The sequence below is a fragment of the Melospiza georgiana genome, chromosome 2 (assembly GCF_028018845.1).
Source record: "Melospiza georgiana isolate bMelGeo1 chromosome 2, bMelGeo1.pri, whole genome shotgun sequence".
Taxonomy (NCBI): domain Eukaryota; kingdom Metazoa; phylum Chordata; class Aves; order Passeriformes; family Passerellidae; genus Melospiza; species Melospiza georgiana.
The window spans coordinates 66,269,359-66,296,869 of NC_080431.1; the positions used below are offsets into that span (position 1 = coordinate 66,269,359).

Sequence of the window (27,511 nt, forward strand, 5' to 3'; positions counted from 1 at the left end):
TAGAAGAAAGTATGGGAAAAAAGCCAATATAACTTATCAAGGAGGAAAAGAAAAGCAGAATCAAGCCAATAAATCTGGGCAAATATGTGAAAGCAGGAATGCAGAGGTAGATCCTGAGGTGATTCACAAGATAATGCAATTGAAATTAATTAAACCTCCCTGAAGCAGTGGAAATGTGAGCAACAAAACAGCTGAGTTTTGGGAGGCCCTTCCAAACAGAGTTTCTGAAGGAACAGAAGATGAAGTCACTGCAGTTCTACCCACAGTCCACAGATTCAGAACCTGCAAGGAGATATTCTGACACAGAGGAGAAAGGAAGTTCCTCTTCCCACAAGGAGTAATGAAGAGATCACGAAAGAGAAGGATGCATCCAGTGGGGGGGTCTAGGGGATGTGTCACAGAATAATAGAAGTCCTGTGCAGAAAGGCACACTGTGAACGTCACCCTTGGCTTCAGAACAGAGATTTTCATTCTGCCTCAAGATCAAGAGCATGTAGCTGCATTAGGAAATACCTGGCAGAATGCTTTGCTTATTTGCGGAGGAATTGGATGTGAAATCAACCTAGCAAAAGGCACAAATGAAAAGATATATACAATGGTCTATATACTGGTCTTTTAAAACATACTTATTATACACTTCAGAAGAGGGATATTATTTTCTCAGTAAAACAATTATATGATATTATTAGCTGGGACCTTTTTTCCCCGACTCTCTCCTTGAAAAACAAATATTGAAACGCTTTTCATGGAAAAGGCTATTTTAAATGAGTTTCTTATTTTGAATAGTTTTAAAATAAAATAATGGAGATGTTGAGCCATACTAATTGAAGGTTGTAAAAAAAGTTGGGTTTTAATCTAATGCTTAATGAGAATGAAAATACAAATTAAAAAGAAAATATAATCTAAAATTACTGCTAGAATATTTTTCAGTAGCATGATTTGAATTTGTAAGATATGAAGATTTTTGATATTTACATTACTTCAGCTGTTCTGCATCCAGACAAAGCTAGGAGATAGAATTAATATAAGGCATATAGATATAGATACAGATACAGATATAGATATATAGATATACATAGATATATATAGATATATATTGATATATATAGATATATATAGATATATATGAAGAAAAATTCATCCATACCCTCAAAAGTAAATTCCACACAAAAATTAATGATAGGGTCAGGTTCATGTCCTGTTTTGTACTCTAAATGTAAACTGTTTACAATGTAAATTTGGCAAAGCTGCCTTAGTTTCACTACCATTAGTTAAAAGGGTTTTGAATACTTTAGACCTATTTGAAACTCTCTTTATCCCATTATATAAAGGAGAGTACTTTGTTTTCTACAGGAAGGATATAATTGAAGTCAGAGATATCACAATGCCTTATTTTTATCAGGTTTACTAACATAGCAAACTGTTTTCTTTCCACTTGATTCATCCATACATATCAAATCATTTTATAAGAGGCATCTGCAAACACATTTCTCTGTTATGAGAGACTTCTCTGAATACCATACTTAAAAATGTTGCTTATTATTTTTCTATGTTTAATACTTATATATTATGTTATGTTCACTTGATATTTTTATTTAGTTTTCTTATTCCGAACTCACTACAGAGGAAATTTGGCTCCAATACCTTTTATGAAATAAAAGTATGTATTTAGGACTTTCCCAAGTTCACTGTCCCATGCTGACTGAACTCACCCTTAGGAGAGGGATGATCTAGGATACAAGTCCTTACTCCCAGGACAGTTTCCTTGGTTTTTTTTTCACAGTGAGAGGTTAACATAAAATATATATTTGTTCCAGGGACCTACACTAGCAACCAGTTTTGTATTCATAACCATTCTCTTTGGTGACACTTCCATCATTTATTATGCCCAGATCTTCAGAACCACATTAAATAATCTGCTTGCCATTTGCAGACGAAGTCACACTGGAACACAATGTATGCCCCTTGTCCAAAGGAAAATGTCCTGCAGCATCCAGGTGTGCATTAATATTAAAACCCACCAAAGTAGTTGTACAAAAAGGGGATTTTGAGACCCCAGGATTAAAGGACCCTTTGGTAACTCTCTTTCCAATTGCAAAATGCTAAATACCTCAAACATGCATTGCAATTTTGGTAACAGACGCAGCTGCTAATGCTGTTATCTGTAAATACTAGTGCAGGAAATTCCCTGTACAGAGGCAGAAATAGCATCTGTAGCACTGTGATAAGCAGTCAATCATTTTAAAAGGATGTCTACACTTCAACCATCCCTTTTGGAATTGACCAAAGACAAATTATTTGTATAAATATGTATGCAAATAGGATTCAGCGGTAATTTATGAGGGAATCACCTAAAATATAGCCCATTTACAGGGAAAATGCATCTCAGAATAGTGAACATCTAAATACATTGGAATATGCTTCTTTACAGAAGCAGAAAACGTAGCCCCGAAATCACAGACTGCATAGATGATAGACTGTTCAATCAGCTGGACTAAGAATGTGCAACTCCAGAAATACCCTTATGTACAAACACAGATTTACACTAAAGTGGAATTACCTTTACCACCTGCTCCAGCTCTGGAGAAGTAACTCACACTACACAAGGGATAAATGTCTCAAAAACATGCAAAGGAGGGATCATGAAGAATTAAATTATCTTTATAAATTTTGGTTATTTTTTAAACAATAGGTGCATAAAAAATGGAATAGTATGTCTTGATATTTTTAAGTCTCTGCCTTGTTTATTTATTTTTATTTTTAAAAAGCCTGCTTTATACTCTATTAAAACTTGGAACATTCATCTACACATGGATAATACTCTCAAAAGACAAGCTAATTTTTCTAACTAAAAATGCATTTAGAAACAACTTGGCACAAGTATTTGTTTTACATTCAGTATTAAACTGGCACCACGTCTGGTCTCTGGCAGCATTGACTATGCTGCCCTTTGTTTGCTACCACTTCGTGCTCCAGCCCTGAGGCCAACACCTGTGGCCATATAAAAGGCTCCGTTCAGCAGCTGCAGGACTCGGATGTCCATACTGAAAGGAATTTCTAAAGCACAAGCATTGGGATGTGCGGCTGGCTTCCTCGTCTGAGGCCTTTCAAGGCCCCTCTTTGGCGGCCCACGCTGCTGGGCGCTGGATCCTTCAGCTGTCTGCAGTGTCACTGCTGGCCCTGGGCTGTGGTGGCACAGCACAGCCTCACGCCCAGAAAGGATGCTCTTGGCTAGGCTGGTGTAAGGCTGCCTTCACTGAAGGCAGTTTTTTGCAGCGTTTGTCAAACCACTGATACAGATATATATATAAAGAAGGGCAAGGTCTACCCTAAATATTAATATCAAAGCTAAATACTAGTGAACCATAACACAGATTCCTGCTTAACGCTTTGCTCTCTGACAGTAATTGGTTTGATCCACAGAAAAGATGAACACAAGTCCAATAATTACGTATGTAAAACACCTCCTCTCGTTTGAGATCGAATAATAATGAAATCAGAAATGTGCTCAGAGTTGCTATTTGAAACTCATAAAAGCAGCTGAACTTAATTCTACTATTCAGAAAATCGAGAACAAAATGCCAAGACATGAGCTTTTTTTTTCAGAAAAAAATGGTATGCAGTCACTTTTTTTCTCAACTGCAGCCTTGTGTGGAAAAGCTCTTAAGCAAATGAAAACAGACATTCAGAATTACAGACCATACTGTCCCTGCTCTCAAGTAAATACAGAATGTGTGTAAAAAGCAGATAAAAATGACATGCCTTCATTTAAAGGAATGTATTACATATGCAGGTAACAACAAATTAACTATTCTCTAATTCTCTGATATCGTTAGAACAAGCCATTGGAAGTTGCAATGTTATTTACATTTGGATGTTGGAATATAAAAGCATATAAAAGTTACAGGCATAATCTTGTATTACACATGTGCAAAACTGAGATAAATGCTACTGAGAAAAGAACTTAGCTCTAAGGATTCTACAACACTGTCACAAACAAATCATTAGAAAGGGCAGAGATGATTCACTGGCATGGCAACTTAAAAAGCAATATTTTAAATTATCATGAGTCTCTTGTCTTCTCCATGGCACCCACTAAGTTAGAATAAAGGACAGCAAATTCTTCAGACTAGGAATATAAGAAGCAGCCATTTATTTAATGTTTTAGGATTTATATATTTCTATGGCATTTGCATATTAGGCTGCGCTCCATTTTCTGAGTGTTTAGCCAGATGACCAAACACACAGAAAAGCTCTTATGCAGCATAGTTTGAGCCACATCCTACATGGAATACCAAAGTCAGAGGACTCATCTGTACTTGATGATCAGCTTTTGATTCCAATACCTGCATTGTCTGTTAATTTCAACCTTGATTTAATGTTCAATCATTTCAGTCAACAAGAGGAGCACTTTCGTTAAATGAAGCATTCTGAAAGCTCTTGGAAGATTTTTCACACGTAGTAAATTAAATGGTGACTCTGTTGATTTACCAGTATTGCTCCTCTTTAGTGGTAAGAAGGGAATGATGGAAAGTCACAGTATCATTTCTAATGCTGATTTTAGGAACCAGCTGCATTTTAGTTTCACGTGTGCATTTATTACCTGTATTTTCAAGCTGCTACCACCTGCTGAGAAGCTGAGGATGAGCTGGCATTTTGCTGGTATAATTATTAATGAGCTAGCACTGGCAAAACAAAATCTGCTGCAAGCCAATTACTGATGGATAAAGCACGTTGCCCCATTTCACTAAAAACACAGAATTTACTGAGTACAGACAACAGTAGATCATATGAAAAAATTACTGCAGTTTTCACTGATATTTGACAAAACATTTTTTCTGTGTTTTGTGTACAGTTTCAGATAGGTCTGATTAAATTACGATATAAATTTGGTAAAAAACAAACACAGTGGTAGCTGGATCCCAATGTGTCTGTGACATGATTTACTGCCCACATAAGAGTGTTTGCTGAAGACAAACAGCTTTTTATCAGATCTAGTGAGGCATATGGAAAAGTTCAAACCTGCAGACCATGATGTTAGAGCAGTCTAAGGACTATGAGAGCAGGTTTTATTTGCTGTTTCTTTTATCAATATTTCTTTAATGTCATGACAACACTGATCTTTATTTCACAAAAGTTTGGTGCAAAACTGCACGATGCAAGTAGGAATCTCCCATTTTTAGTGGATCCATTAATGAACTTATGTTTTTTTTAATTGTCCAACATTTTGCCAAAGATCAGTAAGACGAAAAATTCATATTGTGGGAATCCTACCAAATTCTTCCTGGTAACAGTAATTCAAAAAGGATCCAAGATCAAGTGGATGACTGCAATTGAACAATGTCAGATTCCCAAAATGATGTTTTTTACAATCCTAGACATAACTTGTTTTTTCAGGCTTACCTGTGATATTATTCTAGAAGTTTAAGGCAAGAGTGATGTAGATTTGAGCTTAACAGTGCTATGTAGAAAACAATAAATAGAGAGCACTTGTGTCAAAACCATTTTTTTTCAGTATTGTGTTGTAAGGTCACCTGCAATTTGCTTTTTATTAGCAACACCTGATCCTTTTCACTTATTTCGCAAATAAGAGCCTTGTCTCAGTGTTTTTATGCACATAAAAATGTAAGTTATATATTTATATCACTACTATGAGTTAAACTTTAGTAAGTTTAGCTCTTTCAGTTGAGGTATTGAAATAACTTTATAACTTGCTACGATATTACCACTGTTTTTACAAGAGAGACATCCAAAAATTTGTTCAGAAGTGCAGTAAAAATATTGAGTAAAGGTTGATGTAGAGAAAATTCTTTCAGCACCTAAATGCCCAGCTAATGATAACTTGCTGAGTACCATATTCTAATGATAGTCCTTCAACCTGATTTTAGAGTGTTTTTATCTAGATCACTTAGAATATTTTTGATCTGATTTTTGAATAATAGAACACACTAAATGTTTTACAAAGGCTATATATATAATTGAATAGAAATAATATATTATTGAAAGTTGCTCCACAGTAGAAAATTAAGAAAACTATCTTTTCAGTGTCCTAAGTACTGTGAAGAAGCAATTCCCTGTTTCCGAGAGAAATGATGACAACTACATAAATAATCCTGAGGGGACATAAGAGATCATGTGAGGTGAATATAACAAAGCCCGTCACCACTGCAGATATTTACTAACCTATTTAAAACCTCTGAAGTGGTAGCAATCTCACCCTAGTAGTAAGAACCTCGTCAACTTATTCCAACCTTATTGAAACATTTTTTCCTAATAGCACTTCAAATCTGGCTACATAATTCTATCTTGCCTACATCTCATCAGGTACAAACAATTGATCTTTGCTCCTTACCAGTTCTACAACTAAAAAATAGTAAAATAAAATCTCCACTTGTAAAGTTTTTTTACTCATTGGTCATGTCTTCTTTTTTTATTTTTTTTTTAATATTCTTTCTCTTCAGCAGACCCTTGAAACATATCTGTATGTGGTGGTCAGTGCCACCATTCCAGCAATGGATCCTTGAGCTACATTTTTACTGAAGGCCCTTGTTATAGCTGAAAACAGTATCTAGTGCTTCAAAAAGGCAAGGAAAAATTGTTTTGAAAATTTTTTGCTGTTATTTTTTTTTGCAGTGGAAATCTCAACATAAGACACAGCAGCATGGCCAGCTGGGTGAGAGCAATATTCAGCTTTCACATCTCACATGCAACATTCTTTTTTGAAATTTCAAAATAACCTCTACTTTATTGGACTCAGTATGGCTTTTTGTACTTACATCATACTTAAGGCTCACCACAACTCCTGAAATATATTCCATGATATTAACTCTGAGACACTTACTCTGCACTTTGTATCTATGAACCTTCCCTCCTACGTTTAGCCTTTATAACAACTTATCACATTTCACCTTCTTGAACTGTCTGTTTGGCAGGTCACTCTGAACGCTGAACCCTTTTTGTACCACTCATACCTTGGCCAGGCTCATAAACCCACCAAAGCTTTTCTTTGTGCTGTCATGCAAATTCAAAGAGAAATCCCTTGCACCTCACCTCATACCTGCTCTTACTTTTAAAATATGTTATTAGCAAAAATATTTGGGGTTTTGGTTTCTAGTTTTCAAATTACCATGCTATAGCTGAACCTCTATTTATTTTTTTCTGTGAAAAAGTCAGGCCCGAGGCAGTTTCACTGGAGGTACTGATCATGAATACACCAAACCTAATGGCTACTGCTGAGACAGAAGCTCTGCCAAAGGTGGAAATTAAATTAGCCTGATAATCTGATTGTAAATAAAATCCATAATCTCCCTCAAAATAAGTGGGAAAGCTTTACATTTCCTACACCACTATTTTTCTTCTCCAGACATCTTCTGTTCCCTTCTGAGACTCACTTATCCTCCACAAGTTCTTAGAGATGAAATCCTAGACATTGTTACTCTGTGTACTGTAGGATTAATTCTAACAGGCCACAAGTACTTGTACAGACCTTCTGCCAGGTTTAGATTGTCACAGAACAGTTTTGACTTTAAAGGAGTTGCTGCTAAAACACTATCCAGAAATGTGGGAAAATTGAATTTACTTTGTACACAGTGAGCCAATTTTCCTCATCTGCCGCCATGACTGAGTTGGTTTTGTGACAGTGTAATTAAAAGGAGTGGAGGGGGAAAAAAAAGCACTAGCAAGGTACATAAGCAGACTCACACACGATGACTTATTTCTGTACAATGTAAGTATTTTACAGTCCTTTCCCCTGGTAACCCAACTGCTAGGCCAGCTGGTAGCTCCACCCTTTGTGCTCCCCACTTTAGTCACAGTCAGGGACTGAAACTTTCTGGGAAACACAGCTGAGTTCAAACGGATGCTGACATTCTGTGAAAGCAGTTTCCAGCCTGCTGGCTGCCATCCTCCCTGGTGTCCTACGTGTCCCCATGCTGCTACAGCCCCTCTGCCACTCTCCATCCTAGGACCTCTCAGCTCTGGGTGATCCCTGGAGTTTAACTAGCAACTTCAGCCATTCCAGCTCGCACTAAGGCTGCACATGGTGTAAAAACGTAACACTGACCTCTTGTAGGTTCAATTCTTGCACTGCTCAACTCTATATTGGATATTGAAAGTGCTAGGTGGAGGGTTGGACTTAACCTTAAGGACCTTTTGCAACCTAAATTATTCTATGATTTTATTCTTAAACAGCTTCTCATATGTCACACAAACTCCTTCAACCTTCTTCTGTGGTTTCAGGGACCAAATTTTTTTTTCTTGCGCCAGAAAATGTTGTCACCAACTAGTGGAATCACACTACAGGCGTACTGTGCTAGGTCAAAAATCCTATGAATTTACAGATACACAGCTCCACTTCATTATATGCCTCTTTTTAAATTAAATAACTCTTAGTCACAACAAAACAAAATATATAAGCTGAATGTTCTTCTGCTCTACTCATTTGGTTTTTTTCACTTAATTCCCTTTAGAGATGACATCAAACATTACCTGAGCTCTTTTTCCCTGCTGGACTTCCCTTTCCCATGGGTATCTCAAAGAGGCATGGTTTTTGTTTCAGCCCTTTCCTACTATACTTTGCATAACTCAAATAAATGTTCTTCAGCCTCCTTTTTCTTTGTCCTGTCTGTGTTCCTGGGACTCTGCTGTTATTATTAATTGTATCAGGCACAAGGTCATAATTAAACCTTTTTAAACCTGGAAGGAGGATAAGAGAAAGAGAAATGTATTGAAACAAAAGGACCCTTCAGGCTTTAGCCTTCTGTGTCATTCCTTACTTGCTGACTTTCCCCTGTTAAATAATGAGCTGAATTTTCCTTCATCTTTCTCTTAGGTCTAATGCCTCTTGCAAAACCTGCTCTCCTTCTCCATAATGCCCCCTGCTAGATCCAATTAATTTTGTATTTTTGCCATTTGTCCCAGTATCTTCATTCTGTCACAGGACAGTGATTTTCCAGACTGTGAGTTTGGCAGAACATCAGAAAGGGAGATTTAACAAAATAGCTGAAGCCACCATCTCATCATAGTTTGTGTGGTCCAAGACTGCTACAGGGTCTATCTAACCCAAAGTGTGGAATGTGGGAATGACTTGCAGAGATGCAACAAAAGTACATTACTAGCCTAACTGAAATGTTAACATAGGTGGCTCCAGCATTAAAGCCTGGGGTTCTGCCGGGAGCTTAGGGGCTGTCAAAGACATGAATGGAATGATACAACAGAGAAACCTTCCTGGACAATAGGATTTAATTGTTCAGCCCCCAAGAGTGAGCAGCAACTGAGTCACACGCAGCAGAACCAAGAAGCAAGCAGGACAGAAAGGCTCGAAAGCAGGTCTGGAAACAACATTCATTTCTCCACCACTGCTGCTGAAGTGTATTTTGTCATTCTATCTTTTGTGAAGTACTTCTGCCTTTTGCAATACTGACAGCTGCTAAATACTGCTTTCTTCCCAGACAGCTACTGTGTCAGGCTAGAATTTAGGCTTATTTCTTACCTTCCCCCTAAGAGCTTTTTCATATCTTCCCACTTAAGCTGCAAAGATCAACTTGCAAGCCCCACAACAAAATGCTGAGGGGGTTCCCATTTCTTCAGTTTGCTTTGATGCAGCTGCTCAGAGAAATAGGGAGAAATCTGGCATGTGAAATCTCTGACAAAAATCTAGACAAGTTTAATTTCTGGCCTCACTGACAGAGTCTATGACTTAACATTAATGTTTTTTTTTTCTTTCTACACTTATTCTGATAGTAAGGTGATGCTTACTTTTTTTATAGTGTATCTGAGGTCCACACTGAAATTTTGTCTTGTGAAAAGGTGGTGAAAATTTACTCAACAATTATGTTCCTTTACAGTACTCTTAATACTAAAAGATACATTGAATCTTATTTGCCCTTGCATGAAACTGCATCACAAGACCCATTCAGAATTTGAGAGACTACCCAATGTAGCATCCCCTGAATCCAAGCTGGAAAATGTCATATCTTTATCAAAGATGTGCTGAGTTCAGAGTGGCCGAGTTCAGTGCCATAAGAATTAATTATTAACCATGCTGTTATAGACTCTGTTCTGAAACTGTCCTTGGTGTGATACCACCTGCTTAAAAATGATGTCTCAACCTAATTAAGTGTGTGAATTTAGATGAGAAAGGTAACTACAGGTTGTACACTTTACTTAATAAACTGTTGAACTTGTAAGACTGCATCTGTAATTATGTACTTGTTTTCTTGTTATCCATAACTATATGTTGAGTAGAAATACTTTCAAATTCTTAAAATACTTTAAAATTCTGCTAAATTTTTCTCTTTCCATTACCTAATACATTCTGTAATGCTTCCCAGAACTTCTTCTATGGGTCCAGCAAACATTAAAAAAATATTTAGTTAAAAAAAACAAACAATTATCAAACAATAAACATTCTTTCATTTTCTTCCATCCTTCATTTTGATTCAAATTCAGGTATTTAGGCAGCATATCAAGGTATAAGCTCACTAAAATGTAGTGCTTGTATGTAGGAGAAAATTAACTTCTATAGCCATAATCAAGTAATTAAACAGATTTAGTTAGGTCTTTGTAATTCCCTATTTTTTCTGTAGAGTAATTATACTGGAATAAAGCCACTTTAATTCTGGAATAGACTGTCTACATGGGGAACTATATTGAAACAGCTGTAGTAAAATAATTATTTGAATACAGCTATGCTGTTCACTCCCCTCTGAAAGCAAGGCACCAACCTAAAAATCTTGCCTCTTTCGCAGAAGCTCAGCGATGCTGGCTCAGTCCTCTTCCACAAACAAAGACTTTGCCAGCAGAATGAGCACACAACTCAGAGAACAGCTTTTACTTCTCAGTTCTTCACTGAGAGGTGATGCAGTGATGCACTTGAAAGTTTTTTAGCACTTAAACAGTTCTGAGATGCATTGGGATGTGGAATGGAGACTGTGGATAGAAAATACGCCCTTTTCTGCAGTTCACTATATATTTTGTGAAAGTGTAGTCCATCACAGAGGTAACCCCAGCTAAAAAGAGCAGAAGATGGGCTGCGGCAGCACTCCCTCCCTCTGCCTGTGGATACCTTGTGCCTTGCAAGCAATGCCTCTGACCTCCACTACTCTGGCACAGCCTGAGGGCAGAGCCTTTCTCTGCCTTGACCTTCCAAAGCTTGGAAGTCCCACAGGCTCGCTCTCATCTCAGCTTACAGCAGTGCAGATGCAGAAAAGAGGCTGATCCTCTCTACTTTGCACTGCTGTCACTTAAAAAGTGAACTGAAAAGAGAATAGAGCTGTAACATTCTGCTCATTGAACATTCTGCTTTTTTTTTCACTACCATTGGTTTAAAGATTTTAGTATTCTAGACTTAAAGCCCAGGCTTTGGCTGGTCGATTACATCCTATGTGAATCCAATACCCAATTTTTGCAGACTAAGGAGTTCCTCCTTCAGCCACACAGCTACTCAGTTAGAGGTATTTCACCTCAAAGGCCCTCTAAACTTTGGTTCTCCAAGCTCTCAATGGGACATGAAAGTTCCACAGACGTGCAAAAGTGATTAGAGGGACGCAGATAAGAAAGCTGTGTCCCAGCCTACCTCGGTCTGTGTCGTAGAGGAAAACGAAGCGGTTCCACTCGTAGTGATCCAGCAAGCTCAGGAGGGCTCCCCGCAGGGACGGCCGCAGCTGCAGCACGAACTGGCTCTCGCCCTCCGTGGGGAAACTCGGCGTGATCAGCGAGATGTGCAAGGCGCTGCAGAATGAGGTCAAGGTATGTACTGATCTCTTATCATACAGTCCAAAAATGGCAAAAACTCCTCTAGAATACTGGGAGCAAACTGAAAGAGACAAACAAGCAAACAAAGAGACTTTAAGTAGTGACAAAAATCTGTAGACATGAGCTTACACATTCCAACATCCTCAAATTTCTAATGTGATGATTTGCAATTCTGCCTGTACATTTACATTCATTTTTCATGTGTTTTATTCTGGAAAACAATAAATAAATAGCTAAATAACAATTTGTGACTTTCTGATCCTATTCATAGAACACTAAAGTATCTATAGTGGTTTTACTCTAAAATAAAATGTAAAATAAATAACATATGTTTTTGTAGACCAGTTACAAAAATCAACATATACTGTTTTAGCCATAGCTCTGCATAGTTTCAGGCATTGAGCATTTCCATTACCTTGAACTGAAAAATGTTCACATTCTAAAATGTGAAAATTATCAAAAATGTTACTGACCTTGTAAGTGAAATTTGGACATTTTGAATTGTAACGATGTAGAACCTTTGCTCCCTTTTAAACAGGAAGCCCTTGTGGTACATTAAAACACTTCTAGAGACATTGAGTAAAACCTACTTCATGAATAATCTCCTTGACTTTAAGAGGGCAGTTTAAGTAAAATGTAGTAAGTCAATGTGATCTGACTTTTGCCCCAACCCTTTTATTTCTACTCCGTGCTAACTGGAAACCAGAAAACAAATGACCTGAACATGTATTCTCAGTTTTGATTTGCTCTTGGACTCACTGAACACATAGGGAGAGACTTCTATTGATTTCGTCATACTACGTAAGGACTTCACTGATCTCTGCACAGAAAAGCAAGCATATGGATGTTTTCTTGAGCATTTACTGCATTCTTATCAATTCATAAAGAGTCTAATGAAAAACATCCCATTTTTTTGAAGCACAAACCAAGTTATTAGAAATTGTGTGATCATTAATAGTGTTACCTCTCCCAGACACACAGAAAACAGAGAAATGAACGGTCAGTTAGGGGATCATCAAATTTTCTATGCTTTCCTCTCACAATTTCCCATGCTGTTCTGTTCCAGATGCTCTCTTCTCAAGAGTCCATTCTTACATGTTGCCTAAACATGGGAAAACTTAAGGCATCCTCCCACTAGCCAGGAGTTCACAGTCATTCTGCACGTGCAGCACACTCACGGAACGATGTACACCCTTACAAAATTTAAAGCACTCCAGCTTTAACTTTTTCATATTACATTTATTTCACAAAGAGCTGAAAATAGGAATTGTGCATTTTTCTCCCAAGAATTGGGTGATTTACCCACTTCTGATGCCAGAACTGGAGTAAGTGACTTGAGGGCAGTTTTGTGATTTTATGTTCTCCTCCACTGTTATGGGTCCCATCCTAATGATTTTTAAAGTCAGATTTTATATCAATAGAGCTTTTTCAAAAGCTTTCTTCCTTCAGTTCACCTTCAATAAGTTCACCTTCAATATACACATCTCTTACAAACCCTCTTAGTATTTTCTTTGCTGGACCACCCAAAACAGATTCCCACAGACCCCTCAAATGATTGGCTTGTCATTAATCATCACACTAATCATCACAGGGAGCATTGCTCTCTGCTTTCCCAGTTCCATCTCATCTGGCTTGAACACAGATGACTGACATGTTGAGAACCTCAGTAAAGGTTTTCCTGCTTTTTTTTTACATTATTTCCCCATCTCAACCATACAATATCTTTTCTGACATATCCTAAGATGACACTGTGCTTTTCTAAAATCTGAACCTTAGTGATGGCTGATGATCATGTTGAGATCAAAAGTCTGCTTCTTCTTCCTTCTGGGCCATTTGCAAATGATGAGTTTCTGCTTATAGCAGAGTGTTTTCATCAGGCACTGTTATTTGTTTTCTATCATGTCCCACATAGTTCTGAACTCCTTTAAAATTATTTACTTCTCTGCTTACAGTGTTAATCTGCTCTGCTTGATGCACTTTTCACCCTCTCCAGCAAATTCCATATTGGTACCCTGACTTTCCATCTCTGTGTAAAATTAGACAATTAAGATCTTTCTCCTGTAATTGTGCTTCTCCAGCCTGGAACCTCCCCTTCTACCAAAATTTGTTGCCATCTTCTCCAAAGTTTCATGCTTGCCTTTTGACTCTGTTTGTCTCCATTTCCAGAAATCACTTCTCTTAAGACCATGTCTATTTTATACCATTCTCTTGGCAAATGGAAGATTGAATCAATCCTATATTGTCTACCTTAGAAACTTCTGGTTGCATTTTATGCCATTTCCAATCTATATCTATATTTTAAAGCTTTCTTTCCATCAAAATCTGTTCTATAACTTCACTGATCATACATATTACAGCTCTAGTAAGAGGCACTTGTTATTGCATCTGCCCTTCAGTAAACCAGTTCTTGAAGAACCAGAGAATAAAGATTTGACTTCTCTGTTCCCATTAGTCATCACACCTCTTTCAAGATCAACATTCTCTTTGAGTGAAAATCAATGTGAAATATCTATTAGTTTTAAATCTCCAACTAGATTTTCCTGCTTTTCTGTTACATCACCAATATCGAACAACTTAGCTTATTTTTCTATTTCCTGTATTTTTATTAAAATATGTAAACAAAATTCTAAAACATTTTATTTTAATGTTCTTTAAAAGTTTCATTTTTCAATGGAAGCTCTAACTGAAGCTTTCATTTCTGCAGCAAATGCCCTTTATATCACTTATTTTAAACACAGTCTTTCTTAATTATACTACTTTCCAAACTTGTATCTTGCTTCTATAATCATTCATTGAGTCCCACCCTGTATGTTACTTTCCTCTGCAAAGGGATTTTTTCATATTTTACAAGGATTTCTGTGAAAATAGGGCAGGCCTTCTCTATTTTTAAACACAGTTCAATTAACTTTGACAACTGAAATAATTGAACACAACCCTCATGTAAGAGATAGTTACTTTATGTATTTCTTGTTTAGACAAAATTCTTCCTAAGGCTCACTGCTGTTGTACATCTTTGCAGTTTTACGGGGCACAGAGTACTTTTTGTAACTCATGGTCCTTACAGTAGGAATCCACATGATGAAAAATTCAAGAAATCAATGACAAGCTGTGAAATGGTACACTTAGTGGAGTTAAAGCTCAAATTCATTCCCAGGATGGAGAAAAAAGTCAAACTTGAAATTTCATTAAATAACATAATACGACCCTGAAGTACTTAGAGTAACAGAATAATAATTCTTCATGTTCAAAGCAAAGTATCTTTGCCCCAGTCTAAATCCAAATATGATAAAACACTATCTGAATACCATTAAAGTCCCGAAATAGCCAATCCAAGAAAACTCGTGCTATTATACTTGAGATCAAGACTGGAAAATCACTGAAGAGTGTCCTTCTTTGCTCCTTGATAAGAAAAAATGCTAAGATGAGGGTTATGAGACTTTTTTCTTACTCAGTACAAAACCCACAGAGAGGAAAAATGCCTGTGACACCATGGAGATGAAGCTTAAACATATGCAGAGATGCTGCAACATTCCTGAATCAATTTTACAGTAATCATCAGCGACCACAAAATCAGCAAAGCCACGAGGATTTGCATTCCAACTCACTACCGTTCTCAGAAAATGCCTCCAGGCAAACATGACTACCTGAATTTGCCAATTCTTTTTCCAGTTCTCTTACACTTCTGAAGGCATTTTACTTATTAAAAATTAACTAAATTATGCTTGGTAAAACAGCTGCATACTAGCATTCTAAGAAAATTTTGTTCAAGACTTTTTCCCTCATAAACACAAAGCAGTGACAAATACACTTTTATGAGCATATTTTCAAAAATATTGAACAAAACTTTGTCTCTAAACCAAATACCTCTTCAAAGCTGACAACTTACTGTCTGTATTACACATGCTATTTTCTCCAGCAGATTTTGTGATGCCATCGGTCTCACCAAAGACGAGATGAATGTGGAGGTCAGACTCATAGAATCACAGCCTGCTTTGGGTTGAAAGTGACATTACAGATCATCTAGTTCCAATATTCCCTGTCGTGGGCACCTGCCACTAGATCAGGCTGCTCAGGGCCCTATTCTGCCCAGTCTTGAACATCTCCAGGGATGGGGAGCCCACAAATCCTATGGGCAAAATTTTCCAGCGCCTTATCACTTTCACAGAGAAGAATTTCCTCCTAATATCTAATCTAAACCAACCTTCTTAAAGTTTAATGTCATTCCCCCTTGTCCTGTCACTACATGCTCTTGTAAACAGACTCTCTCCATCCACCTTGTAGGCTGCCTTCAGGCACTGGAAGGCTGCAATTATGCCTGAAACCTGGTTCTTTCATTCTGTCTTCACAGGAATGGTGCTACAGCCCTGGGAACAAGTGTCCCACCTCTGGACTGGCTCCAACTGGCTCCTTGTTGTGCTGGGACCCCAGGCCTGCATGCAGGATTCCAGGTGGGCTCTGAGCAGAGCAGAGGGGCAGAATCCCCTCCCTGACCAAGCTTTCCACACTGCTCTGGATGCAGCCCAGGATACCAATGGTGTTCTGAGCTGTGAGCACTCATTGCTGAGACATGCTGAGCTTCTCATCCACCAACACCTCCAAGGCTTTCTCCCAGGGCTTCTCTTGATCCTTTTTCCACCCAGCCTGTTCCCCTTGGAACAGACTCCAGAAAAAACATGGCATGGCACCTTAAATTGCCAAGGTAGCATTATTGCAGTAGTTGTAATATGAATTAGATGTGTTCTGTTCTAGCTATGATAGTACAATCACTTTAAAACAAGAGATGACCCTCAGGACCTTCAGTTAAGAAATGCCATCATAAAGCCAAAATGGCAAAAACTGCATATACTGAAGGGTTTACTGAGACACACGGAAAAGTCACGTGGTCTTCTTTCTCTGTAAGGGAAATACCTTCCAAAGTTCCTGCTACAGCTCTAAAGACAAGTTCCTCACTTAAAACACAAATCTTACCTTGAAAAACAAAAATCAAAAAATTCCAACAACTTCTTATTCCCAAGTTATGCCCAAATAGTTTAAATCCTCCAAACAATATGTTTACAGAGAGAAAGTAGGGTACAGCTGATCTGCCAACAATGTTAGTTTTGCTCAGCAGCAAACAGGCACCATGTGTAGGAACCTGGAAGACCTGCAGCCTAACACTAAAGTAATATGACAGAACCTTCATCAGTCATGACTCACTGACCCTGAGTGTTCCAGGACACAGCTTCTGGAATGAGCATTATAAAAGCCTTCCCCTACATTTTCAACTCTTGTGTGGGAAGCCCTGGTACGGTTAGCTACTACAGATATGTTAACAGACACACTGATAAAAACACAAACTTTTGTGGAACCACAAAAATTGAAAGACTCCAAATAGTTTACATTGTGGAAATTTTCAGATACGAGGACAGTCTTTCATTGCTATCTCTTCTCTTTCTCCCATGCTCTGGACATCCAGACGGGGCTTAGGGACTATGATTGGCCACTGACAACTTGTGTCTGACTCTCCCTCCTCCTCAGGCTGCTCACCTAACCCAGATGTCCTGGATCCAGATCTCCTGGATCTCTCCAGGAGATACTGTCATTTGCAAACTTCTTCAGCATGGGACCTTGCCATGGGCTGCAGATCTTCAAGAACTGCTACATTGTCTGCACACTCCAAGTAGTCCTTCAGGAAAAGACTGCTTCAACATGGGTCACCCACAGGCCACAATTCCTGTTAGAAAACTTGCTCCAGCATGGGCTCCTCTCTCCATTGGAGCACAGCTCCTGCCAGGAGCCAGCTCCAGTGTGGACTCCCCATGGGCTGCAGCTTCATTCAGGGCACTTCCACCTGCTGGCATGGGATCCTCCACAGGCTGCAGGTGGATCTCTGCATCCCCATGGATCTCCATGGGCTGCAGGGGCACAGCTGCCTCCCCATGGGCTGTGTGCCATGGGCTGTGGGGGAATCTCTGCTCTGGCACCTGGGGCACCTCCTGCCCCTCCTTCTGCACTGACCTGGGGGTCTGCAGGTTGTTCCCCTCACATATTCTCACTTCTCTCTCTCACTGCTCCTAAGCAGTGGTTTTCATCCTTTACTGAATGTGTTATCCCAGAGGTACCACAGCATCACTGACAAGCTCAGCTGGCTGAAAACTCTGTCTGACATAGGCGTGGCCCCCGGCATCTTCTTGCAGAAGCTGTCCCTCTACTCCCCTCCCCCCAGCCAAAGAAGGGCAGGCACTGATCTCTCCTCTGTGGTGACCAATGACAGGACCTGACAGAACGGCCTAAGTTGTGTCAGGAGAGGTCTAGGTTGGATATTAGCAAAAGGTTCTTCACCTAAAGGGTGGCTGGGGTCCGGAACAGGCTCCCCAGGGAAGCAGTGGTAATAGCAGCAAGCCTAAGGAGAGTTCAAGGAGCACTTGGACAATGCTCTCAGGCACAGTGTGACTCTTGAGGATGGTCCTGTGCAGAGCCACGAGTTGAACTTGATGATTATCTTTGAGGGTCACTTCCAACATAGCTTATTCTACTCTTCTTTGATCTGGTAAACTCTAGAGAGCAACACATTTAAAAAGCATATTTAGGGAGTCACATTTCCTTGTGCCACCATGAAAAATTTCATTTGAGGTGTGTCTGAAATGCCATCAGTGGTCCATGACTTCATGGGTCACAGTCACATACACTGTTCAGCTGCTGTGCACCTGCCAGCACTGATGTAAAAAATACTGAGCAAATTTTTCTGACCTGAAGAACTCCTTCTAAGAGGAACAACCTACTCATATGGAGATGCAAGCTCTACATGCGAGATTAAGCACAGAAGGGAGAATCATTTAATCTAAATATGAACCACATCTGAAAATCTAATGATTTATAAACTTATATTCATAAGAACTGTGATGTAGGAGATGAGATTAAGCACTATTTCTAAAATAACTTTGAGATTGGTGTTTCCTGTTAAAATGTCCAATGATCTTTCTGTTCATTTTGCACAGATTATCCCAACAGTCTCTTTCTCCTCTCTGCTCTCTGATCCACCTCCTGATCACTCCACTGACCTCTGCCTCCTGGAAGAGGACACAGGGTTAGTTAGAGCTCTGGAACTAAAAGACAAATGATCTAAATTCATCCCTCTGTAGTTTTAAACTACCTTGTACCCAAATCCAGTACAGATTTGAAACACATATGCTCTTCCTCAGTTGGGTTTGAGACTGCTGATTTAATACTAAATTATGCTCTTGCATTAAGAATAATTCCCAACACTGAGACAAACTTAATGAGCTGAACTAAATCACTGATATAAGATGACAGACAGGATTACAAAAAAGGAAGCAGTGTTACATAAAGTGGGTAGATGAAAAATATTATAGATGTATTAGGACCAGTATACTACAATCTTAAAAATTGTTTGGAGTAGAATAGTATACCTCTAAATACGGTTAACAAGGAGTTAACAAAAGGGAAGCAAGGAGTTTTTAACAAATTATATAGTTAATACATCCAACAACATCCAGCAAAACCCTATTCGCGTTCTATTTATAGACCCTGCACCTTCTAAATCATCATCTAACTCTGTCTTTTGATCACAAACTCCTTCAAGCAAATTAATTATCTTGCATTTAGGAGGCATATATCACATGTCAGGTAGCAACATACCTAAAGTGTTATAACCAGAAATAATATCACAGCATTAACCAAATAATGATAATATGGTTAAATAATATCACAGTTTAACCAAACCAGCTTATTGCTCTAAAATTTACCATCATGTTAGTGGTTGAGGTGAACAAAAAGAGACTACATTATGATCTTTCCAGCTTTTAAAAAAAACCAAAAAAACCAAAAGAAACCCCAATGAATCACAAGTATTACTCTCTTGAGTATTTATTCCTCTCAAACATTTGTCCTCCTATAATAAGACATTGCATAATGAGAAGTCTGGCATGTTGGGTACTGAATCTCTGAAACTAAATTCATCCCCTGGAGCAAGTCACTTTGCATTCCCATGTCTCAGTTTTCAAGGTTTAAACTGTCTGTTCTGTTGAGGACTATAAGCACTTGACAGGAAGGCCAGTCTCCTGTTAGATATCTGTAAAAGTTTAGCACAATGGTCCAGATGTCTCAATGTGGCTTCTGAGTGCTATCCCAATGTGAATGAATGTTATACCTAGTGGGTATAACCCATCTCTTGCAGTTCTACAGTAAATTCTGAAACCCTAAAACTACGTAAACCTTTGTCCCAAAGGTCATTGTATTTGACTGTATGCGTAAGATGAAGCACTTACTAAAATGTGTGCAGGAGCTTTTAACTGGAGTTCAACACCAGATAAACCAAACACAGAAAATTCATCAGTGTTTTCTACTCACAGCAGTGGATTCCTTCTAGTAATCACTTCTAAGTAACTTACCAGCTCATTTAAAAATACTCTCCTAAGTACAATGAAAACCTTGGTTTAATGTGGTAGATCAAATGGTAATTTGGGAAATGCAATTCTGTTTGTTCAGCTGCAGATGTGAGAACATATTGCAAAACAAGATACAAACTTACAACATTTTTAATTAATTGCCACATTTCCAGAAATCATTTTTGTGAATTCTCTCTAAAAGACTATTTCTGCTCAAAGACAATTCCTGAAACAATATCAGAAAGTGATAGTGCATTGCTTGCCTATTGAATGGAAAAATGGAATTGAAGGAGCTTAACTAACATGCACGGTATTTTCTTCTTTTAAAATAAATTTAAACTTAATATAGTATTTTGTGTACAATGTCTTACATCAGACCACTAAGCTACAGAACTTTAACATTAGAAGGTTATCCTGAGAGATGTCCAATATAAAAGACCATTGAGACCAGGCAAGACTGGCTTGTAAGTCCAACTGCCCAACTCTTCTCCATGCTTCATGTGGAGGCAAGATTCTCTCTCCACAAATTAATACATTGATTAAAGTTTCCTCCAAGCCAACTGCAGAAGCTGTGAAACAAGCATGTGTGTCTTTGTACGTATAGGGGCACACGGAGAGTGGATGAGTCTGTCTCACCTGGTTCTTACCACCCAAAAGTCAAGGGTTTTAATTTCTGGGGCTTTTCTTTTTCTGTCTCTAAAATCGAAAAAAAATAGATTCCAAAGACAGATCTTAAAATGGGCGATAAATTGTGTGTACCAATTGTGTGTACTAGCGGTACCTTTCTCTTTTTAACTACAAAATTAAATGATACAATATAGATAGATGGATAGATAGATAGATAGATAGATAGATAGATAGATAGATAGATAGATGGATAGACAGATAGATAGATAGATTATAAACTCTTCACACAATCTCACTTTAGAAAAAATACCTCTTTATTTTTAATTCCCTTTCCATCCCTAAATTCAATGTGATTTGGAGCTGCCCTTCTCTGAGTCTCATCTCATATGACTGACACAGATCCCTTGCAGCCAGGGGCTCCAGGTATTTCTCACACAGAGATCATATATCTCTATTTTCCTTGAAAGTGCTCACAACTCTCATTTCTTGATAAAGTACACAAAGTAGCTTGGCAATTTATAAATTTCTGAGAGGGAAAAAGCTTTAATCTTTAAATACCTCCATCTGAAAACTTGGGCACCACTAAAGTATTTTACTTTCATTAATATATAATTCCACATAATTTAAATCCAATGGAATGTTTTTACAGAACAAGAAAAAAATTTCCATTGGGTTTATTTACAAAATTTACTTTTCCTCTGTGCCTTGGCTAATTTATTTAATAGAAAGCCCCTCATGAATTTCACATGTGCTGAACACTAACAAATCTTCTCTCATTTTTAAAAGCCCTTTACAGCTCTACAATAAATCATCCAGTCTTTGTGCCTTTGTCCTCCTGTCCTGTGCACTCCATGGATGTGATATTTATAGCTGCCTGGCAATGCACATACACGTGCGTGTCCCTAACTCTGCCAAAACTTTCTTTTTGAAAGCTCCCCCATAGAGAATCCACATGCAGCATTTACCTTTCATAGTCACATGAATGAGAATCCACGTTGGTACAGAAGTTCTTTTTTGGCTGTTTTTAAAAGCTGATAAAAATACCAGTAACACGTGAGAGTTCCAAGCTTTTCAGAACTACAGAAGTTTTTTAGAAAGTTAAACGTGGTAGGAAGTTCCTGTGGCACTGGCAGGTTTTCTCAAGGACAAAGTCTATACAGCCATCTTTGAATTTTTTTCCTGCTTCAGGATAAAAGCTTAGAGAGGCATAACAGATTGCATGGAAATTAGATTGGACTACAGTAAAAAACTGGTTTATGGAATCAGTCGTAAAATTCCCAGTTGCTTAACTGAGGTGAACATTTCACCTCTGATACTCCTGGTGGTTAGAGATCTTCTTGCAAAATCCTATCACCTTTTAGTTTGCCAGCTGAGGGAAAACTCATCCTCATTAAATGAATATCTAGAGAAATCATGTTTGATAACTTATCTAGATTGCCTGTGTGATTAAACATTTTTTGCTTCTCTGATTAAACATTTTCTCTCTTTCTTGGATTGATTCATTTTCTTCAAGACATATTACTTCTTTCAGTTCAAATTTGGACTTCATCCAAACATTTCTTTGTAGGAAAAACAAATTACCTTGCAGCTTGTTTTTCCCCCAAAATCTAATACTTTATAAAACCTTGCCCCATATTCTATTTTAATGAAATAGAGCAAAGAAAAATAAAAGTTTTGTTTTAAGAAGTAATCTTCTGATGGCCCACTTCTCTGTAATGCTAGCCTCTTTTTTAAATTATTATTATTTATCTTGAAAAGGGAAAAAATAGGCATATTTAAAAAGAAATTTTTCTTTTCAGAAGAAAAAGAGCTGAATAAAAAAAGAATCAGTTTCATCAGTTTTAAATAAGAGGGTAGCTTATGCAGTTAATGACATAAAACCAGCTTTTTATTCATAGCTATATAATCACAGGCTTTTCTTACACATAAGAAGAAATATTTATACTTTACAGAAAAAAAGAACTGCATTTTTTTTCTTCTTTTTGGAGAAGTAAACGTTAATTCTGAAGTACTCCTGCCAGAAAAAGTGTTATTGACAGGACTTAAATGTATTTAATTTGAGATGCGAGGTGAAGCCATACAACTTGGCTCTTAACCTAAATTGTTTTGATGAAGGTTTTACCATAATTTTTACCTCAAATACTGTTTTCAATTTGGGGCCCCACTACGAGAGAGACATTGAGGGGCTGGAGCGTGTCCAGGGAAGGGCAGCGGAGCTGGGGAAGGGTCTGGAGCACAAGTGCTGTGAGGGGCAGCTGAGGGAGCTGGGGGTGTTCAGCCTGGAGAAAAGGAGGCTCAGGGGGACCTCAGCACTCTCTGCAGCTGCCTGACAGGAGCGTGCAGCCAGGTGGAGATCAGTCTGTTCTGTCAGGCAACAAGTGACAGGGACAAGAAGAAATGGAAAGTTGTGCCAGGGGAGGTTTAGATTGGAGATTAGAAAAATTATTTACTAAAGATGGTCAAGCGTTGGCACAGGCTGACCACAAAGTGGTTAAATCACCATACCTGGAAGTGTTCAGAAAACATGCAGATGTGGCACTTCTGGGACATGTTTAGAAGTGGACATGGCGTGTTATGTTTAGTCTATAATTCCATTAAACTGGGGGGGCATGGGGGCAGGGAGGGCTCCAATGTTATCCATCTTCTAACGAGAGCTCATGCCAGAACATCCTACATCATAGCCTGCATTTTCTCTTTAAAGCACATTTTCCTAATGTACTGGTTTCCATATTTCTTCAGAGAAGGTTAGACTTCTGGTTTTAGAGGTCTTTCCAGCTGTGAGTCTGTAACTCACATTTTGAACCAATGTTGCTTCTTTATGTCAAATTTTGTGTTCTGATTTTACTGAACCGGAAAAAAAAATCAAGGCTGCTTTAATTTGAGGAAGCTTAAGTACAGCATTTTTTAAAGTATTGGGGAAGCTTGGTACAACAATTCCATGTGACTTTAAAAGGGGACTGGACATTTAACTGCTCCTTCTGGCTTAGGAAATATCTTCCCAGATCACTGAAAAATTTGACAAAGGAAGATGCAGAAGGCAGGTAATCATGAAAGATGTCCAGCATGAGGAGTCATTCCACCATAATTTTCATTCAAACTTGACCAAAGATGTTATTTTTTGTCTGATTTGTAGATTTATATTAAGAAATAAAGTTTGTCTTTAGGGGAGAGATGTCATTTGATCCATCACTATAACTCTAATGTTTTTTGTTGGTGAGTCTGTTTCTCAAATTCTTATTCTTCCACCTTAATCTTCCAGCCACCGCAGTTTGTCCCCTGAAGTGCAATGATCTCTGTCCATTCCAGGCTTTTGATTGTGTTGACCCAGATGGGGCTGAGGTTCTACTTTCTCTCCTCAGTAACTGATTTCACATCATCAGGAGTTCCCTCACTAGCAACTTAAATAATTGCTGACTTTGACTCATGCTATTGTGCAAAGACATAATCTTAATTAATTTCTCCCACTTTGCTATTTACTATTTAGAATCAGTGAAGCCATGGATTCCGTTTGGCCTCAATAAGATTAACAGACATTCATCACATGATGTTGATTAAATAACATTAAATAAAATACTGCTTCCTTGGACACTATTAAATCTGAGTATCATTTAAAGATCCAGAAAACACGGTTTTTAATTTCTGAAAACAATTTTCATGTTAAGAGGACAAATGTGACGAAAATCTTACCTGTTTTTTCCCCCCCAAATTTCCCATGGGTTAATAACCACTAGTATCTAATTTCATATACTTTGACTTGAAAAAAAGCATTTTCACTAATTTTTTTAGTCCTCGTAACTTGTATTTACACACAAAAAGCTTCTGAATGCTTTTGGAAAAATCTGTTTATCTTTCCCTTGCTTCCTTCCTCTTGATGGTAGGAAGCACCACTTGAAACCAGTGTTGCTTTTGGATAAATGGAACGTGCTATCTCATAGAGATTACATACAACTTGATGAGAGAGACAGAACTTCAGAGGATCTAGAAAAACTCTACTGCTGCCTTCTGCAGCCTGTGACCAGGTATTGGCAGGATAGCAGTTGTTGACAAAGTCTACAAGGCTCTTCTGAAGCTTCTCCCCAGTCAAGGAGGATCTTCTAAGCTGTCATTTCAAGATAAAGATATATCAAGCAGCAAGATATACAACAGCCCAGAATTACCTCATAAATGGGACTGTCTTTCTGTTTTCACTGCTTTTCCTTGCCTTGATCTAATGAACTGCCTTAATGGTACCTGGAAGAATAGAGAAGTGAAAGCCAAGGAGTTTGTAAATTTTCACTCAAGGTCCTATTTTAATTTTTAACAGACATTTCAATTAGCTATTCTGAGTTTTCTAAAATCCAGTTTCTTGAAAACCAAAATGCTAACATTTAAGTTCTTAATATAATTGAAGTAAAGAATAAAATATTTTCAAAGAATCAGTAAGATGACTGTAGATATCCTTTTTATCCATCACTGGCCTGTTCAGCAAGGATTCTCTGAGATTTCTTTCATCATTCTATACTTTATACTACAGCCCTCCCTCAAAAATCACAGGCATTTTACTCTTTACATAACCAAAACCATACCAAGAGATTTTCTCTCTAGAAATTTGGATCTTAGCCTGCCTGGGTGACTATACACATCTGGAAATCATGGTTCCTTCAGATATCTGATGCTGCACATGCAGAATGTGTTTTCTGTACTTGTACTTGGTCCTTCATGTTACCTTGGTGTTTCAACCATCTCACAGCATTGATGTTTTTCCAGCAGCTTTTAGCTTGCCTGTTTCCCACAGATAATGCAGTAATCACAGGAATTTTTTCAGACGTAGACTCTGCCTACTATGGTTATGTCTGATCAAAATGGCATTAGGGAATTACTGTCTGTGGAGGGCCAGAAGTCCAAAGTTTAAGAAACCCCAAGCTAGCCCCCTACCCTCTGCCCATTTTCTCCCACTGTGCCTTGCAGTTTCTCCTCTACTCATTTGATGAGAGATTCTTCTTAGCCTCTCATGATTATGCCAGTGGAAATCAGACACAGTACAAATGGATGATTTTAAAATCAAATGCTTGGTATGAATGATTGGAAATGCATGTTCCATTTTTGCCACCAAGCTGATTTTAATTTCTCTAAAAAAACAAATATTTCAACTTATTTTATGTATAAAATACATTTTTCAACAGCTAAAGGTCTCACATAATAACCAAAGTAATGAGAAGAAGAAATTACTTTTCTAAAAATAAAATATGGATGAACCCTTTGACCAAGGGTATTTACAGTGAAAGTCATTCACCTTCTAAATGGAAGACCAGTCTCATCAGATCTGAGTGCAAAATATATTCTGGCCATGCACTCTGTTTAATGACTCCAAGCTCCAATTGTTTGATATGAAAGGCAGTTTTCAGTGCCAAATGCCATGAATGGGTTATGCTTTCTAAAGAACTCTTTCCAGCTAAAACAAGATTTAAGAAAAGAAGTTTAATACATGCCCAAGCATACCTGTCTACATATCATAATATGTATGCATGTTCTCTGTTTCTGGGGATCACAAATTTTTCTATTCTGTATTTTTCTATTCTGCTGCTTGTTTTAAACACATAAATCAAGAGATAGATAGTAGCTTAGATGTCTCTAAAAGAAGTATGCAGATAAGCCTCATAAAGTACATCACTTTGTCTAACATATTTGTCTTACGTATTTCTCCCTGTTTAGTTTACATGGAGAGTTTACTTCATTTCAATTCTGGAGCAGGAGATCCTTATGGAAATTAATGTACTATTGTCTGAGGGCCTAGCAGTTGATGAGAGGAGAATGTTTATGCTGTCTCAGAAAGCATTGTTATCACACACAAAACAATTTTTCACACGAAATAATTAACTTCTACATTAAACCACTGACTTCTGTCGTGAATGAACACCTCTTTTGTAACTCTGTGCTTGTAAAACATTAAACAAAATAGTGTCTTTACCCAAAAACGAAGCTCTTGAGGGATTCCAAACTAAAAGCAGACTGTAGAACAGAGGTAAAGGTTTTGAATGCTTGGCATGACCTACCTGCCCTTGACTCAGGTAGCCATTCTGAAACCCAACACCGCCCTTCGTAGGCAGAATTTGCTTAGCATACCTTGTATTCTCCTCTAAGAGCAAAACTGCTAACTTGCATTAAAAGCAATTGATGTTACTAAATTTAATTATTAAACTCTTACACTACAGTAATACCAGAATCTTTCTTGCAACCACACCAAAAGGTGTCAGTGCTACCTTCTGACTTAAAATCATAAATCTGAAGAAATCAAACTGCTTCTCAAAAACTATCTCCCCATTGCTCTCCTTAGCACAATGTAATGCAGATACTTCGGCTCCCATCCTGCTTTTGGCACAACAATCAAAAATGCTGTTTCCATCTCTCTTCCTATGACATTGTCAGGTTGTGAGGTTATAAATGAGAACAATAGTCTGAAAAGCACAACAAAAAGATGGCAAAATGTATTTGAAACCATTTAAGAGAGAGAGCATTGCTGGTCCAAGCCTAAAGCAGCTGTCAATATTCAGTTTTATGCACCAATTCACATCTTTCTACATGCAATGAGTTTTCTTCATTTTACAAAAAATACATCTTCTGAAGACAGAGATCCTGATTTTTGTAGTTGGAAAATGCTCAAAAAAAAAAAAAAAGGCAGTGACAAAACAGTATGTGTTCAGTTCTCTCCATTTCTTTCTGAGTTTTCAGCTAATTCTATCTTCTCTATGCCTGGTTTTCAGGCA

At 37.9% G+C, this 27,511-nt stretch overlaps 1 protein-coding gene across 6 annotated transcripts in view; it reads right to left on the bottom strand.

The window, feature by feature from the left end:
• The window catches only part of GRIA4 (glutamate ionotropic receptor AMPA type subunit 4), a 215,848-nt gene that overhangs the window by 132,578 nt on the left and 55,759 nt on the right, over nt 1–27,511 (bottom strand). For all 6 annotated transcript variants that reach the window (XM_058019238.1, XM_058019234.1, XM_058019237.1 and 3 more), the window contains exon 3: nt 11,576–11,815. In XM_058019238.1, the coding sequence (XP_057875221.1) occupies nt 11,576–11,815 (240 nt within the window). The remainder of the gene's footprint in view (nt 1–11,575; nt 11,816–27,511) is intronic.